This window comes from Myotis brandtii, unplaced genomic scaffold, assembly GCF_000412655.1.
Source record: "Myotis brandtii unplaced genomic scaffold, ASM41265v1 scaffold122, whole genome shotgun sequence".
NCBI classification, from domain to species: domain Eukaryota; kingdom Metazoa; phylum Chordata; class Mammalia; order Chiroptera; family Vespertilionidae; genus Myotis; species Myotis brandtii.
In genome coordinates, this window is record NW_005354255.1 from 1872814 (window position 1) to 1889935 (window position 17122).

The following is a 17122-nucleotide window of genomic DNA, read 5'->3' on the forward strand; positions in this document are numbered from 1 at the left end:
GGGGGGGGGGTGTCCCTCAGCCCAGCCTGCACCCTCTCCAATCTGGGACCCCACAGGGATCGGGCCTAAACTGGCAGTCTGACATCCCATTCACAACCCAGTACTGCTGGCTCCCAACCACTTGCCTGCCTGGTTGCCCCCAACTGCCCTCCCCTGCCGGCCCGATCACCCTCAACTACCCTCCCCTGCAGGCCCGGTCACCCCCAACTGCCCTCCCCTGCTGGCCTGGTTGCCCACAACTGCCCTCCCCTGCCGGCCATCTTGTGTGAGGGCGTGATAATCAATTTGCATATTACTGCTTTATTATATAGGATGAGTCAATATCTATACATTATTATCAACTGAAGTTCAGAATTGACATTCTGCTTGCTAGGCTGAGAAGTCATGTTTTTTTCTGTTTATCAGAGTCATAGATGTTCACTGTCAAGAAAGTGGAAAATGCAAGGTAGTTTAAAGAGAAAAATGAAGGTGTCCGTGAGCCTCCACCCAAATGGAATCGCCTTGGCGCATCTGACACGTGTCTTTTCCGCCTTTTTAATTTAAACTAAAGGTGGACACAGATAGCTATGAGGTTCTTTTGGGATAGCAAGCCTCTGAGTTATCAATGTCCTCTGTGACGTGATGTCGCAGTTGCTGGCACGTACCAGCATCTGGGAGTGTGTCACCAGTGGCTGCCATGGCTCAGGTTGGTCCCATTGTTCTGTGACAGTTTCTTTGGGTGGCAGCTGTGTCCACAGTCATTTCCCTTGGCTTCTAAGCAAGATTCACCCAATTCTGGGTATGGTCGGTGACTTGTTTATTTGAGGCCCCCACTCTGGAAAGATGGCTTCCTGGACTCTCTGGGCCTAGGGCTTTTTCCTTTCTGCTCTCAGGCCTTCAGCATTACAGGTCTGCAGGCACCTCTCTAGGTTGTCTGACTTCCTGTTCCTGTCTTCAAGTCCTCCCATGGCAGGGAAGTGGATGGGCTATAACCCCAAGCATGGTTTGCACTTCCAGATAGGTCACATCTAGTGCTTTTCTTTTTATTTATGTATTTTTTAATAATTCTTTATTATTGAAAGTATTACATATGTTCCCTTTTTCCCCCCCATCGACCCCCTACAGCCTGCCCCTGCGCTGCCCCCGCCCCAGGCCTTCAGCACCCTATTGTCTGTGTCCATGGGTTATGCATATATGCATACAAGGTCTTTGGTTGATTACCTGCCACCCACCCACCTTCCCCTGCCTTCCCTCTGAGATTCCCCACTCTGTTCCATGCTTCCGTGTCTCTGGATCCACTCCGTTCATCTCTTTATTTTGTTACTCAGATTCCACTATGAGTGCGATCATGTGATACTTTCTCTGACTGACTTATTTCACTTAGCATGATACTCTCCGGTCCCTCCATGTTGCTCAAAGGGTAAGAGATTCTTCTTTTTTACGGCTGCATAGTATTCCATGGTATAAATGTACCACAGCTTTGTTACCCACTCATCTACAGATGGGCACTTGGACTGTTTCCAGATCTTAGCTATTGTAAATTGTGCTGCTATGAACATAGGGTGCATACATTCTTTCTGATTAGTGCTTCAGTTTTCTTAGGATATATTCCTAGAAGTAGGACCACTGGGTCAAGTGGCAGTTCCTTATTTAATTTTTTGAGGAAACTCCATACTGTTTTCTTAAAATTCTTTATTGTTTAAAGTATTACATATGTCTTCTTTTTTCCCATTGACCTCTCCCCAGCCACCCCCAACCCCCAACACATGCCCTCACACTCCTAGTGTCTGTGTCCATTGGTTATGCTTCTATGCATGTATACAAGTCCTTTAGTTGATCTCTTACCCCTCAACCCCACCCTCCCTTGACTTCCCTCTGAAGTTTGATGGTCTGTTTGATGCTTCTATGTCTTTTGGTTGATTACCTGCCACCCACCCACCTTCCCCTGCCTTCCCTCTGAGATTCCCCACTCTGTTCCATGCTTCCGTGTCTCTGGATCCACTCCGTTCATCTCTTTATTTTGTTACTCAGATTCCACTATGAGTGCGATCATGTGATACTTTCTCTGACTGACTTATTTCACTTAGCATGATACTCTCCGGTCCCTCCATGTTGCTCAAAGGGTAAGAGATTCTTCTTTTTTACGGCTGCATAGTATTCCATGGTATAAATGTACCACAGCTTTGTTACCCACTCATCTACAGATGGGCACTTGGACTGTTTCCAGATCTTAGCTATTGTAAATTGTGCTGCTATGAACATAGGGTGCATACATTCTTTCTGATTAGTGCTTCAGTTTTCTTAGGATATATTCCTAGAAGTAGGACCACTGGGTCAAGTGGCAGTTCCTTATTTAATTTTTTGAGGAAACTCCATACTGTTTTCTTAAAATTCTTTATTGTTTAAAGTATTACATATGTCTTCTTTTTTCCCATTGACCTCTCCCCAGCCACCCCCAACCCCCAACACATGCCCTCACACTCCTAGTGTCTGTGTCCATTGGTTATGCATTAGATTGTCTTCCTTTTGTTAAGTTGTATGAGTTCCTTATATATTTTGGATATTAACCCTTTATCAGATGTATCATTGCCAAATATGTTCTCCCATACAATGGGCTATCTTTTTGTTTTGTTGATGGTTTCTTTAAAAAAAAAGAAAGAAAGAAAGAAAGAAAGAAAGAAAGAAAGAAAGAAAGAAAGAAAGAAAGAAAGAAAGAAAGAGTGTATGTATGTATATATATATATATTTAATTTCAGAGAGGAAGAGAGAGATAGAAACATCAATGATGAAAGAGAATCACCGATCGGCTGCCTACTGCACACCCCTCTACTGGGGATCAAGTCCACAACTCGGGCGTGTGCCCTTGACTGGAATCGAACCCGGGACCCTTCAATCCACAGGCTGATGCTCTATCCACTGAGCCAAACCAGCTAGGGCTGTTGATGGTTTCTTTTGCTATGCAGAAGCTTTTTATTTTGATGCAGTCCCATTTGTTTATTTTCTCCTTAGTTTCTTTTGCCCTAGGACAGTGGTTGGCAAACCGCGGCTTGCGAGCCACATGCGGCTCTTTGGCCCCTTCCTGGAGCCAACCTCCTGTGGTCCCTCCCCGGCAGGTGGGGTCCCTCGGCCTGGCCTGTGGGGGATCGGGCGAAACCAGCTCTCCAACATCCCCTGAGGGGTCCTGGATTGCGAGAGGGCGCAGGCCAGGCCAAGGGACCCCACCGGTGCATGATCAGGCCAGGGAGGACGCAGGAGGTTGGCGAGCCGGGAGGGACCGCAGGAGCACTCCAGGGCGTGTCCGGCCCATCTTGCTCAGTCCTGATCAGCCGGACCCCAGCAGCAAGCTAACCTACCAGTCAGAGTGTCTGCCCCCTGCTGGTCAGTGCATGTCATAGCAAGGAGTTGAGTGGTCTTAGCATATCATTAGCATATTACGCTTTGATTGGTTGAACAGACGATATGACCGGACACTTAGCATATTAGGCTTTTATTATATAGGACTAGAGGCCTGGTGCACGAAATTCATGCGGGGGTGCTCATTATTCTCACAACCTTGCCAATCTGCGTCAGCAGCTTTGGTTTTCATTATATGTAGAATGAGGGGTATAACTATTTGTGCCCCAACGAGGATCACTATTCAAATTTTTTTTTGCATTAGTTTTGCTTGTCCTTGGACAATATAAATGGAATCATAGAGTGACTACTTCTTTGTTTCTGATTTTTTTCTCAAAATAAATTTTGCTCATGTATCAATAATTTGCTACTTGATATTTCCAGTACCAAAAATATGGAACACTTCACACATTTGCATGTCATCTTTGCACAGGGGCCATGCTAATCTTCTCTATATTGCTCCAATTTTAGTATATGTACTGCTGAAGCAAGCACACCATCTTAAATTTTTTACACGTGTTTATCACATCTATCCATATGTATCCCACACCGCACACAAATAAACATACATAGGTTTAAAATTTGCCAAGTGTCTGTAGCATGTCTGTGATCTACCACATGAAGTGGACAAGATTGCTAAAGTCTATTCCAAGTCCAAAATTCCTCAACAGAAAAGTTCAGTTTATTTTTGATCCTTTAATTCTTTCTTTTTTCCTTAGATGTCTGTTCATTATGCCATACAAAGTAAAAGAAAATAAATAGGGAAACCCATGTAGTTGCCTTTATTCTGTGTTTAAATAGAGTCACCTTCATACTAAAATATGTACTCCTGTAAAGTAGAGAGTTGGGCATAGTAGAGCCTGAAGGAATAGTATGGTCATGGTGTTTATCTATATACTAGAGGCCTGGTGCATGCATTCGTGCACCAGTGGGGTCCCTCAGCCTTGCCTGTGGGGATCAGGCTGAAACTGGCTTTCTGACATCCCCCAAGGGGTCCCGGATTGTGAGAGGGCGCAGGCCAGGCCAAGGGACCCCACCGGTGCACGATCGGGGCCGGGAAGGGACCGTGGGAGAGCTCCAGGGAGTGTCTGGCCTGTCTCGCCCAGTCCCAATTGGCCGGACCCCAGCAGCAAGATAACCTACTGGTCGGAGAGTCTACCCCCTGGTGGTCAGTACGCATCATAGCAACTGGTCGAATGGTTGAACGGTTGGACACTTAGCATATTAGGCTTTTATTATATAGTATTATTACTGTCATTCTCTCTATTGCCTCCCACCATCTACCCCCACATCTTTCCAAAGCTGTGGAATTGGTGCAGTCACCACCTGTGAAAAGTATAAGCTCCAAGCAGAGGCTGGTGATGCCAAGAGAAGTTTCCCAGTTTCCACTTAGAAAAATAGAAAATGACATTGTTAATTGGAGAATGGATATCTAGAGAGTTGTGCCAATATTCCCTTATCTAACCAGCTTTTCAAAATTGAACGCAGTCGCTGGAACCACTGGATCAGATACCATCCCTTTTCACATTGTGGGGGAGAGAATTTCAGGACTTCTCAGTCTGTCTCTGGTCAGTACAGATTATATCCAATTTAAAAGAAGGTGAAGCCAACAACGTTAGTTTCATTCCACTTTACTGGGATATATGAGAATTCCATTATGACAAAATATTTTTCATCTAGAAATTTTCATCACACTCAGTGCTGAGTTAATCAGCTCATAGACAAAGCAGTTAGTTACTGCAAGTCTCTAAGATGAAAGGTGCTATAAAAAAGTATAATTATAATAATTAGAATCATAATATTAATGATAGTGGAATTAACACCTCGACCTCCATCTTCCTCTAATCAAAATCTGAGCACCATTCCTGAAGATACAGCTGAAAAAGTCTTTTCTACACCTTGTCCTTCTCAAAAGCAATTAATTTCCACATAAGAAAGTATTAGAATTTAAAATAGTTTGAAAATACAATATTACTTTCTAAGGATGTTCTGGCCAATTATTCAAAATAACTCTTGAAACTTAGCAATGACATCATCCTACTTACTATTCCATAGAGATAGGAGGTAAATGGTAGGCACTTCATTTGGGTTTTCTTGATGAATAAGTGAACCAACAATGATATAAGTTTTGAGTGCTTACTACACAATGGTATTTAAGTACCTAAAATGTTTGCTACTCATCATAGCACATTGGGAAAGTAAATATTAAAATATATTATAAAAGAAACATAAATAGAACTTAATTCCACTGCTCAGAAGAAACCATTTGTTACATAACATGATCACTCATTTCCTTCTAGTCTTTTTTTTCTAAGCATATTAAAAGTAATAATAATAATGATAACTGTGATTACACTCAGTAGTACAATTTTATGTACTACTTAGTCTAGTTAACCAGTTTTCAGTTGTTACCTTATCTCTTCGAATTGTAAAGACCAGAAACTAATTCAGTTCACTTAAAGGAAATCAACCAACCAAAACAACAACAACAACAAACAATGAAGAAGGTTGTGCATTCTCGAATGGCCACTATGGCCTAGATTTGGAACTGAGAGCTGTTAAAGGTTGAGGCAGCTCTGGTCAGTTTTTCTCCATCTTAACTTTGTTCTATGGCCTCTCTCTTTCCTGTGACTCTTCCTTCTTCCCTTCATCACCTGGATCATCCTTGCCATAGTCTCTAGAAAAAGCTTCAGAAGAAGCCCGTCTGGTTGGCATAATTATTTACCACTGTCCTAACTGAGCAGGAGGGACAGGCCACTTGTGTGTCATCCCTTAGGCCAGTGGTCGGCAAACCGCGGCTCGCGAGCCACATGCAGCTCTTTGGCCCCTTCAGTGTGGCTCTTCCACAAAATACCGGCTCTTCCACAAAATACCGACTTCTGCGCATGGGCCACGAAGTTTCAATCGCACTGTACGTGCGCGCCCGCACATGGTATTTTGTGGAAGAGCCACACTCAAGGGGCCAAAGAGCTGCATGTGGCTCGTGAGCCGCAGTTTGCTGACCACGGCCCTAGGAGATGTATCTGTAAACATATTGCTACGAGAGATGTCTGAGATTTTGCTGCCTATGGTTTCTTCTAGGATATTTATGGTTTCATGACTTACATTTAAGTCTTCTATCCATTTTGAGTTTAATCTTGTGTATGGTGTAAGTTGGTGGTCTAGTTTCATTTTTTTGCATGTATCTGTTCAATTTTCCCAACACCATTTATTGAAGAGACTGTCTTGACTCCATTGTATGCTCTTGCCTTCTTTGTCAAATATTAATTGAACGTAATGGCTTGGGTTGATTTCTGGGTTCTCTGTTCTGTTACATTGGTCTATATGCCAGTTCTTGTGCCAGTACTGTTTTGATTACGGTGGCTTTGTAGTATAACTTGAAATCTGGTATTGTGATTCCTCCAACTTTGTTTTTCTTTTTCTTTTTTCTTTTAAATACATTTTTTTTTTAAATTTCAGAGAGGAAGAGAGAGATAGAAACATCAATGAAGAGAGAATCATTGATCGGCTACCTCCTGCATGCCCACTGGGGATCTAGCCCAAGACCCAGTCATATACCCTGACCAGGAAGGGAACCATGACCTCCTGGTTCATAGGTCAATGCTCAACCACTGAGCCACACTGGCCGGGCTCCAGTGCATTTCTTTTCCTGACAAATGCATCACCAAATCCCTATGATGGTAGAATTGCAGATCGCCACGTGGAGGATCCAACAAGTAGGCCAGTTTCTCTCACATAATCCTTCTGGAATTATGGTTACACAGATAAGGCATCTGCTTGAACACCTTGAAGCTCTTAAGAAACAGGTGCACAAGCCTGGGAGAGCTGCCACAAGTGCAAGAGTTGATAATCTTGAACTTGCCTGGCCTGAACACTCTTGTGCTGGAACTACTGCACCTGGTAGTCCACTTAAAGGTGCAGCTCCCATCTGGCATGTGCTCAGTCCCTACCTCCCTTCCCTGCTTCATCTGTCCTTAAAACAGGTTCACGTCTAATAGGCAGCATATTTCACTGCCTTCTCTGCTTCCACACGTGTCTCTGGTGTGAGGACGGCGTTCTCCACACTGAAGTCTCTGATCTTTATGCCACCCCAGTTCACATGCGCTTGCACAGCATCCCGTGGTTCTCATCCAGGGTGACTGCCCCCAGGGAACTGGGTGGTGTCTGGAGACATTTGTGGTCCTCACAAGGGTGGGGGCCAGGGATGCTGCTCACCCTCCCACAGTGCTCAGGACAGCCCCACAGAATGACCCAGTCCTGGTGTCCCCAGTACTGAGGGGGAGACCCTTAGTGTCCCCACAATTGCTGAGATGGCCCAATAAGTTCCTTGGGGAAAAGGTGGATAAGCTTTCAACCCCAAGAAAATGTAGAATTACATTCAGAAATGTATAGGAGTCTAAAGTTCATGCTTTAAGAGTTGTATATTTAAGAATCCATTTGACATCTTAAATATTTGATATTGGAGATAATTGTCTATTAGAATACCAGGTGATCCTGTGTGAAATAACTAAAGTTTATGCAGGACATCAACTTTTCAAAGGCCGGGCTTTTAATTTATAACTTTAATAAATTACACATTAGCGTTCTCTCCTAAGCGATCCCTTTTACAATTAAAAATCTCAGAAAAGGACATGAAAACCCATGCCTTGAGGGTTTTTTGAACACTTGCATTTGTAGGTGGAAAGAGTCCTGATGGTGCGGGGCAGGTTTCAGGAAGGGTCACTTTTTATGCCCACAGGCGAGGCTCCCGTACCAGAAAGTGGGGCGTGGGTCAAGTCCCGAGAGCAAAAGGCCCTTGGCTCAAGCAGAAGTGAATTTTGTCCTGGGCCCTCCCTGGGCCAGCACCGCCCAGCTGCTCAGTCCTCCCAGCTAACCTCCGCTCTTGACTTTCAGCTCCAAGAAGAGGGATGGTGAGCTCACGGTGGCCCAGGGCCGCGTGAAGGAACTGGAGTCCCTATTCCACCGGAGTGAGGCGGAGCTGGCCGCTGCCCTCAGTGATAAGCACAGCCTCGAGAGTGATGTGGCCGAGCTTCGGGCCCAGCTGGCCAAGGTAGGCCTGGGACAGGCCCCAGTCTGGAGACAAGAGGCCTCCAGGTGGTGGGCATGTGAGGGTCCTGGGGTGGCCAAGGAACTTCACACAGGGGTGAGTTTGTGTAGTTAAGGACATCCCCAGGCATGAGGAGCCAGACGAGTGCAACAAAGAGACAGGCAGGGCGTGAGGGTAGCAGACAGGCCGTCACCTCACCTTGTTGTCCTGTGTCTCCCAGGCAGAGGACGGTCATGCAGTGGCCAAGAAGCAGCTGGAGAAGGAGACGCTGATGCGCGTGGACCTGGAGAACCGCTGTCAGAGCCTGCAGGAGGAGCTCGACTTCCGCAAGAGCGTCTTCGAGGAGGTGAGCCTTGTCTCTAGAGTCAGAGTGCGGTCCACCTTCATTTTTTCTCCATGTGTCTCTCCAGTTTTCCCAGCACCACTTGTTGAAGAGCCAGTCTGTACCCCATGGTATATCCTTGCCTCCTTTGTAGGTCGATTGAACACAGTGAGGATTTATTTCTGGGTTTTCTGTTCTGTTCCCTTGATATGTGTGTCTGTTTTTATGCCCATACCAAGCCGTTTTGATTATTGTAGCTTTATAGTGTGGTTTGATATCAGGACACATGATACCTCCCATTTTGTTCTTTCTCAAAATTTCTTTGGCTATTTGGTGTCCTTTTTAAAAAGAATAATACGTTTTTATTGATTTTAGAGAGAAATATTGATCGGTTGCCTTCTGCATGCACCTTGATAGGGTATAAAACCCAAAATATGGGTATGTGCCCTGACTGGGAATTGAACTGGTGACCTCTCAGTGCATGGTACGATGCTCAACCAACTGAGCCATGCCGGCCAGGGTTACTTGGCATCTATTCTGGTTTCATGTAAGTTTTAGGATTAGTTCTGATTCTGAGAGTGTGTGTGTGTGTGTGTGTGTGTGTGTGTGTGTGTGTGTTGTGTTGTGTGTGTGTGTCAAGATCATTCTTTATTTTTTTAAATATATATTTTATTAATTTTTTTACAGAGAGGAAGGGAGAGGGATAGAGAGTTAGAAACATCCATGAGAGAGAAACATCGATCAGCTGCCTCCTGCATGCCCCCTACTGGGGATGTGCCTGCAACCAAGGTACATGCCCTTGACCAGAATCGAACATGGGACCCTTCAGTTCGCAGGCCGACGCTCTATCCACTGAGCCAAACCGGTTAGGGCGCCAAGATCATTCTTATCAAAAAAATTTAGGAAACCAAGCCCTTTGAGATAGCCCTCCCTCTGGCCAGTATTACAAAACAAAAAGTCTTATAAGTGGCCTGCAGGTGTCCCACCCACCTCAGTGTCACAGATGAACTCCCTGCGTGGCTGAACCAATCGGATGTGCAGAACGTAGTTGTTAAATAGACCTCATTGGTCAAAATAACCAGGGACTGAATAGCAGTGTTGTTTGTGTTTCTTTATCCAGGTGGTAAAGCCAGGTGGACAAACTAAAAGCAAGTGTGCTGAAAGATGACATTACAACCTGTTTTGAATAATATATTGAGCAGTGCTAATCCATTACTTCTTTTATATTAATCGCTTACCAGATACATGATTTTCCATTTATTTTTCAGTTCCCATCCCTTTCTCCCCTTTTATTCCTTTAGTAACCATCAGCTTGTTTTTTGCATCTATGGGTCTGTTTCCATTTTATTTTGTTTGTTTGTTTTGTTCTTTAGAGTCCACATATAAATGAAATCATACGGTATTTTTCTTTCTTATTTCTCCAACTTATTTCACGTTGCAGCATACCTTGTACGTCCATCCATGTTGTCGAAAATGGCAAGATTTTATTCTTTTTTATAGCTGAGTAATATTCCATTGTATGTATGTAGCTCGTCTTTATCTAATCAGCTATCAGTGGACACTTAGGTTGCTCCCATATCTTGACTATTGTAAACAATATAGCAAAGAACATAAGGGTGCACCTGTCATTTCGAATTAGTGTTTTGGGTTTTTTTCGGGTAAATAATCATAAGAGGATTTGCTGGGTCAAAAGGTATTTCTGTTTTTAATTTTTGAGGCACCTCCATATTGTTTTCCATAGTGGCTACTCCAGTTTATGATCCTACCAACAGTACAACAGAACAAGAGTTCCCTTTTGTCAACACTTGTTTGCTGGTTCATTGATGATAGCCATTCTGATAGGTGTGAGGTGAGATCTCATTGTGATTGGGTTTTAATTTGCATTTCTCTGATGATTACTGAGAAATGACATTGAGCATCTTTTCATATGTTTATTGGCCACTTGTGTGTCACCTTAGGAAAAGGTTCTCTGCTCATTGTTTAATAGGATTGTTTTTGTTTTAATTGTTGAGCTGTATGTATAAGTAAGTTCTTTATATATGGTGGGTATTAATTAGCCTCTTGTCTGCGGTATTGTTTGCAAATATCTTCTCTCATTTGGTTGGTTGCCTTGTTTTTTGTTTTTTGTTGTTAATCCTCTCCCTAGGACAGGGGTGGGCAACCTTTTTGTGAGTGCGTGTCAAAACCAGCAAAATCTCTGACTCAAAATTCTTCTGCGTGCCAACCCTAATTTTTTGAGAACATGTTACGCCTACTTGATATCTCTTAAGGTGTACGTATGTGAAGAACCTTGAAGAAATAATAAAATTCATTCGAGCGACAAAAACACAGTATATGATGATGAAAAATACATTTATTTTTTAATGTATACATGTACACTGATAGTCCGACAGAAAACTTTATGACTCCGTTTGATATTATCAGTGGGACTTTTGCTGCTGCATCACTGATGACAGAGATTTTACATCAGGTTTATATTTCGTGACCTTCAGAGATATGCACGAGCTACTACTTTCATCCGTCAGGCTACTCCTATTATGAGACTTAACAAAATTCATCACTGAGAACAAAGATTCACAAGCGTATGTGGATGAAACCAAAACACTGGTCGGATCTAGGAAGGCAGGGAGAGTTAAGGCAGAGGCATAGAAATTGCTCTTCCCCTCTCTCGTCAATCCATGTCTATGGTCTTTAAGATAACTTGTTATGTAAAATTATTTATTTATCTAAGATGCACCTACACTGAATTTATCTGAAAAATAAAGAAGTCGATATTAAGAAAAAAATTGTAAATGGAAGATTATAAGAGAGGGTTTTGCGTGCCAGTAAAAGTTACTGGCATGCCATGTTTGGCACGCGTGCCAGGGGTTGCCCAGCCCTGCCCTAGGCTATTTTTCCCATTGATTTTTCAGAGGGAGTGGAAGGGAGGGGGAGAGACAGAGAAACATTGATGTGAAAGAGACACATCGATTGGTTGCCTCCCACAGGTGCCCCAACAGGGACCAGGGATCAAGCCTGCAACCCAGGTACATGCCCTTGACTGAACCAAACCCGCAACTCTTCAGTCGGAGGGCCAACGCTCTAACCACTGACCCAAACTGGCTAGGGCTGGCTGCCTTGTATTTTATTGTTTCAGGTCTTACACTTAAGACTTTAATGTAATTTGGGTTAATTTCTGTGTGTGGTATCAGCAGTCTAGTTTCACTCTATTGCATGTGGCTGTCCAGTTTTCCCAGCACCATTTATTGAAGAAACTTCCCTTTCTTAGACAACATTGTATGTTTTTGGTTCCTTTGTTGAAGATTAGTTGCCCATATGAAAGTGTTTCTGGGCTCTCAATTCTGTCCCATTGGTCTGTGTGTCTTTTTCTGCCGATAGGGTACTGTTCTATTGTGGCTTTTTATTTGATTTTATTGATTTCAGAGAGGAAGGGAGAGGGAGAGAGAGAAACACCAGTGATGAGAGAGAATCATTGATCGGCTGCCTCCTGCACGCCCCCTACTAGTGATCAAGCCCATAATCCCAGCATGTGCTCTGACCAGAAATCTAACCGTGACCTCCTGGTTCATAGTTAACACTCAACCACTTAGCCAGGCCATATTGTGGCTTTTTGTTGTTGTTTTGTTAATTCTCACCCACGGATATTTTTCTGTTAATTTTTAGGGAGAATGAAGAGAGAGGGAAAGACAGAAACATCGATGTGAGAGAAACACATCGATTGGTTGCCTCCTGCATAAGCGCTGACCAGGGCCAGGGCTAGGGAGGAGCCTGCAACCAAGGCATGCGCCCTTGACTGGAATCGAATCCAGGACCCTTTGGTCCACAGGCCAACACTCTATCCAGTGAGCCAAACCAGCTGCAGTGGGGGGCCCGGCCCTGATCAATCGCTCTGCAGGCGGGATGGTAGAGCAGGTGAGGGGCAACACCAGGCCAAGGCGAGATGCCAGGAGGGGCTGCAGGGCTGCGAGGCTGGGGTGTGAGCTGGGGCCCGATCTCCGCAGGCCACCGTGAGGGACCCCACCTGCGCACAAATTCATGCACTGGGCCTCTAGTTCTAGTATAATTGGATATGCTGGTTCATCAAATAACAGAGCAACAAAGCATCTCATAGCCAGGATTTTTTGTAGAAACTTCTCTTGATCCAGACCTCTCTCAGACTGGAAGACTTACTAGTTATCTAGCAGGCTGCCCAAATGTGGTACATATTTCTTCCAGAATTCAAAGAGGCCCATTTAAGTGTCATGCTTATCTTTGTGGTGAATGGTGGAAGGAAAGCAACATTTTTGTCACTTTAGATCAGCAGTTCTTTGGGGGTCGAACAACCCTTTCACAGGGGTCGCCTAAGACCGTGGTCGGCAAAATGCGGCTCGAGGGCCACATGCGGCTCTTTGGCCCCTTGAGTGTGGCTCTTTCTAAGCCTTAGGAGTACCCTAATTAAGTTAATAACAATGTACCTACCTATATAGTTTAAGTTTAAAAAATTTGGCTCTCAAAAGAAATTTCAATCGTTGTACTGTTGATATTTGGCTCTGTTGACTAATGAGTTTGCCGACCACTGGCCTAAGACCATCGGAAAACACATATATAATTACATGTTGTTTTTGTGATTAATCACTATGCTTTAATTATGTTCAATTTGTAACAATGAAAATACATCCTGCATATCAGATATTTACATTACGATTCATAACAGTAGCAAAATTACAGTTATGAAGTAGCAACGAAAATAATTTTATGGTTGGGGGTCACCACAACATGAGAAACTGTATTAAAGGGTCGCAGCGTTAGGAAGGTTGAGAACCACTGAGCTAGAGCCATATGTGGTTTTTATATGGTTTGCAGTTGGGGAGTGTGATACCCTTGGTTATTCATGTACCTGGTGGACTGTTTCTCTGCCCAAGTCTGACAGTGAACTCTTGTTTAGTTTTGCTTTTATCAGTTCAGCAGGTTCATAAGTAGAGGTTTTCTTTTCCTTTCTAGCAGGAGGTTCAACAGTGCCAGTTTGTTTTCCTCTCACCTGCATGAGGGCAGTTCCAGGATCTGGGTGAGGCGGTGTCACCTGGGTCATGGAAAATGCCCCATACACCCCAAGGTGGTGGGCACCCCTCTGTCTTGGGTCAGGTGGTGCTCCGGGCCTGTAGGTTTCCAGTGCTGTCTCCTTGTTTTGTTTTTTTTAATCCTCACTCAAGGATATTTTTTCCATTGATTTTGAGAGACTAGAACGGAGGGAAGTGGAGGAGAGAGAGAGAGAGAGAGAGAGAGAGAGATTGGTTGCCTCTCTGCCCTGACCAGGACCAGGGGTATTGAACCTGCAACTGAGGGACATTCCCTTGACCAGGGATTGAACCACGAGTGACCCTTTGGTCTGTGGGCCGACACTTTAACCACTTAGCAAAACTGGCCAGGGCCAGAGGTGTCTCTTAAGATGGATACTTGCCCTGGCTGGGTTTCTCAATGGTTAGAGTGTCAGCCCACAGACTGAAGGGTCTCGGGTTTGATTCCCAGTCAAGGGCATAGAACCTGGGTTATGGATTTGATCCCCGACCCCAGTTGGGGCACATTCGGGAGTCAGCTAATCAATGTGTCTCTCTCACGTCAATGTTTCTCTCTCTCTCCCGCCCACCTCCCTCCCTTCTACTGTCTTAAAATCAATGGAAAAAGTATACTTGGGGGAGGATTTTTTTAAAAAGATGGACACTTGTCATTGGGTTTAGGGCCCACCTGAATAATCCAGGGTGATCTTGCCTTGAAACCCATAACTTAATTATATCTGCAAAGTCTTTTTTCTTTTTTAAAAAAAATATATTTTATTGATTTTTTACAGAGATGAAGGGAGAGAGATAGTTAGAAACATCGATGAGAGAGAAACATCGATCAGCTGCCTCCTGCACACCTCCTACTGGGGATGTGCCCGCAACCAAGGTACATGCCCTTGACCAGAATCGAACCTGGGACCTTTCAGTCCGCAGGCCGACGCTCTATCCACTGAGCCAAGTCGGTTACGACAAGTCTTTTTTCTTTTTAAATTAAGGTTACACTCAGGTTCTGGGGATTAGGATATGGCTATACCTTTTTTTTTTTTTTTTTACAGAGGGGTAGAGAGAATCATCGATTGATCAGTTGCCTCCTGCACATGTCCCAATCGGGGATCGAACCCGCCACCCTTTGGTGTATGGGATGATGCTCCAACCAAGGGAGCCACACTGGCCAGGGTGCAGGTATACCCTTATGGGGCCACCATTCAGTCCACTCCAGGCCTCCCCGTCAAAGGGCAGGGTGGGCCAGCATTCCCCTCTGGTCCGGGGTCTGGTCACCTCTCACCCCCAACTTTGTAATCCCTGTGCCTTGGCTCCTGGCTGGGAGGGATTGAGGCCCCACAGTTAGAGCTAGGGCTCTGTGTCCTCTGGAAGGGGCCCATGTGGGGGCCCTCCCACATCATCATCACAGGGCCCATTGTGCTGCCATGGCCCAGATGGAACCCTGCGGCCGGGCAGTGGGCAGTTCCTGGGCCGGGAAGAGCTGCTGGCAGGAGGGCACACATGCAGCTGAGAAGTGGTCTGTGGCTCCAGCCAGGCCCCATGACAGCCAGGGCCTCCAGGGGAGGCAGGGAGAAGGCCAGGAGAGCTGCTGAGGAGGCGCCCATGAAGGTACCCAAGTCTACCAGGGACCAATGAAGAGGCCCGTGTGGGGTGATGGGAGGACACCGTGGAAGGGGTCCTTGAGGTGGGCTGTGATGAGCTCCTGGGGGGACCACGAAGCAGACTGTGAAGGGAGCCATAGGGGTGCAGTGAGGGGTGCGCAGGGCACTGCAAGCGGGACCTGGCGAGTAGCTGTGGGATGTGTGGTGAAGGTGGGTGTGCTGTCATGGGTTCCACAAGAGTCATTAGTTCTGTGAACGTGATTGGCTTCCTGGGGTGATACTCCTGTTGTACTTACAAACGGATGACACAGTGACAGCGACTGGTTTCTGAGCTGGCACGGGTGGGAGAGGATCCTCGTCCTCTGGAGCCCCCTAGCCTGCCCCCCACCTGCACTTGGCCCCACCGTGAGCCGGGGGCAGCTGCATCGGTGCACTTGTGGTTTGGACTCCACCTGCTGGTTTACTAGCTGTGACTGTCACACCCCCTAGTGTCCTGATGGCCAGATGTCTCGGGCCCTGGGCACCTGGGACAGACCTGGTCAGAAGTATTTTTTATTAACAACTTCATTGAAATATTCCCATGTCATAAAGCTTTTAGAGTGGTTTTTAGTATATTCAACACGGTTGAGCAACCATCACCTCTAATTCTAGAACATTTCATCACCCCAAAAAGAAGCCTGGCACCCATTAGCAGTTTCCCCCAAACCCCCTACTTCCTGTCTGAGGATGAGCCTGTTCTGGACAGTTCACATACATGGACTCACACACGGTGTGGCCTTCTGTGTCTGGCTCCTCTCACTGGGCACCATGTGTTCAAGGACCATCCATGTTGTAGTGAGTGTCAGTGCTTCGCTCCTTTTCGTGGCTGAGGAATACTCCACTGTGTGGATGAACCACGTTGTGTTTGCCCATTCATCATTTGAAGGACGTTGGGCTGTGTGCTCTCCGGTGGTTGTGAAATGTGTATTCATTAATAATTTGTGAAACCGGGGTGACTGCTCACAGGTTCCCTGTTTGCACTTTTGAGCCCTCGCTTACACCCGACACTTGGGTGGAAGACACTAGTGAGCAGGATGGGTTGGTGGCAGGGCTGGGGGTGTTAATCCCCGCCCACCAGCCTGCTGCCTGCCTCAGTGGGTCAGCGTGCTCTGTCCCCAGGAGGTGCGGGAGACACGCCGGCAGCATGAGCGGCACCTAGTGGAGGTGGACAGCGGCCGGCAGCAGGAGTACGACTTCAAGATGGCACAGGCACTGGAGGAGCTGCGAAGCCAGCACGACGAGCAAGTGCGGCTCTACAAGCTGGAGCTGGAGCAGGCCTACCAGGCCAAGGTGCTGGTGGGAAGGGGGCAGGAGATGGCGGGTGGGATGGGATGGATGGGATGGGACAGGGAGGGGGAAGAGCACAGGTGGGGAAGTACAGGTCCTCCTGCCCCCCACCCAGTGCCTCATCTTCCTGCTCCTGTCTCCTCAGCTGGACAATGCCAAGCTGTGCTCTGACCAGAATGATAAGGCCGCCAGCGCTGCCCGTGAGGAGCTGAAGGAGGCACGCATGCGAGTTGAGTCCCTCAGCTACCAGCTTTCCAGCCTCCAGAAGCAGGTGATTCACGGGAGTCCCTGCCTGCCCCTGCCCCACAACCCAGCAGTCCTTCCTCCCGCCTGGGGTAGTAGATGCAACCTTGAAGGTCAGGCACCCGGCCTTCCCTGTCCCATCCCCGAGTGAGGCTCCCAGCTGCTGCCCCGC

At 46.1% G+C, this 17122-nt stretch overlaps 1 protein-coding gene across 1 annotated transcript in view; it reads left to right on the plus strand.

The window, feature by feature from the left end:
• Positions 1 to 17122, plus strand: part of LMNB2 (lamin B2) — a 35101-nt gene that overhangs the window by 12618 nt on the left and 5361 nt on the right. The window contains exons 3-6 of the mRNA XM_005858860.2: positions 8266 to 8422; positions 8640 to 8765; positions 16540 to 16710; positions 16853 to 16978. Coding sequence (XP_005858922.1) covers positions 8266 to 8422; positions 8640 to 8765; positions 16540 to 16710; positions 16853 to 16978 — 580 coding nt within the window. The remainder of the gene's footprint in view (positions 1 to 8265; positions 8423 to 8639; positions 8766 to 16539; positions 16711 to 16852; positions 16979 to 17122) is intronic.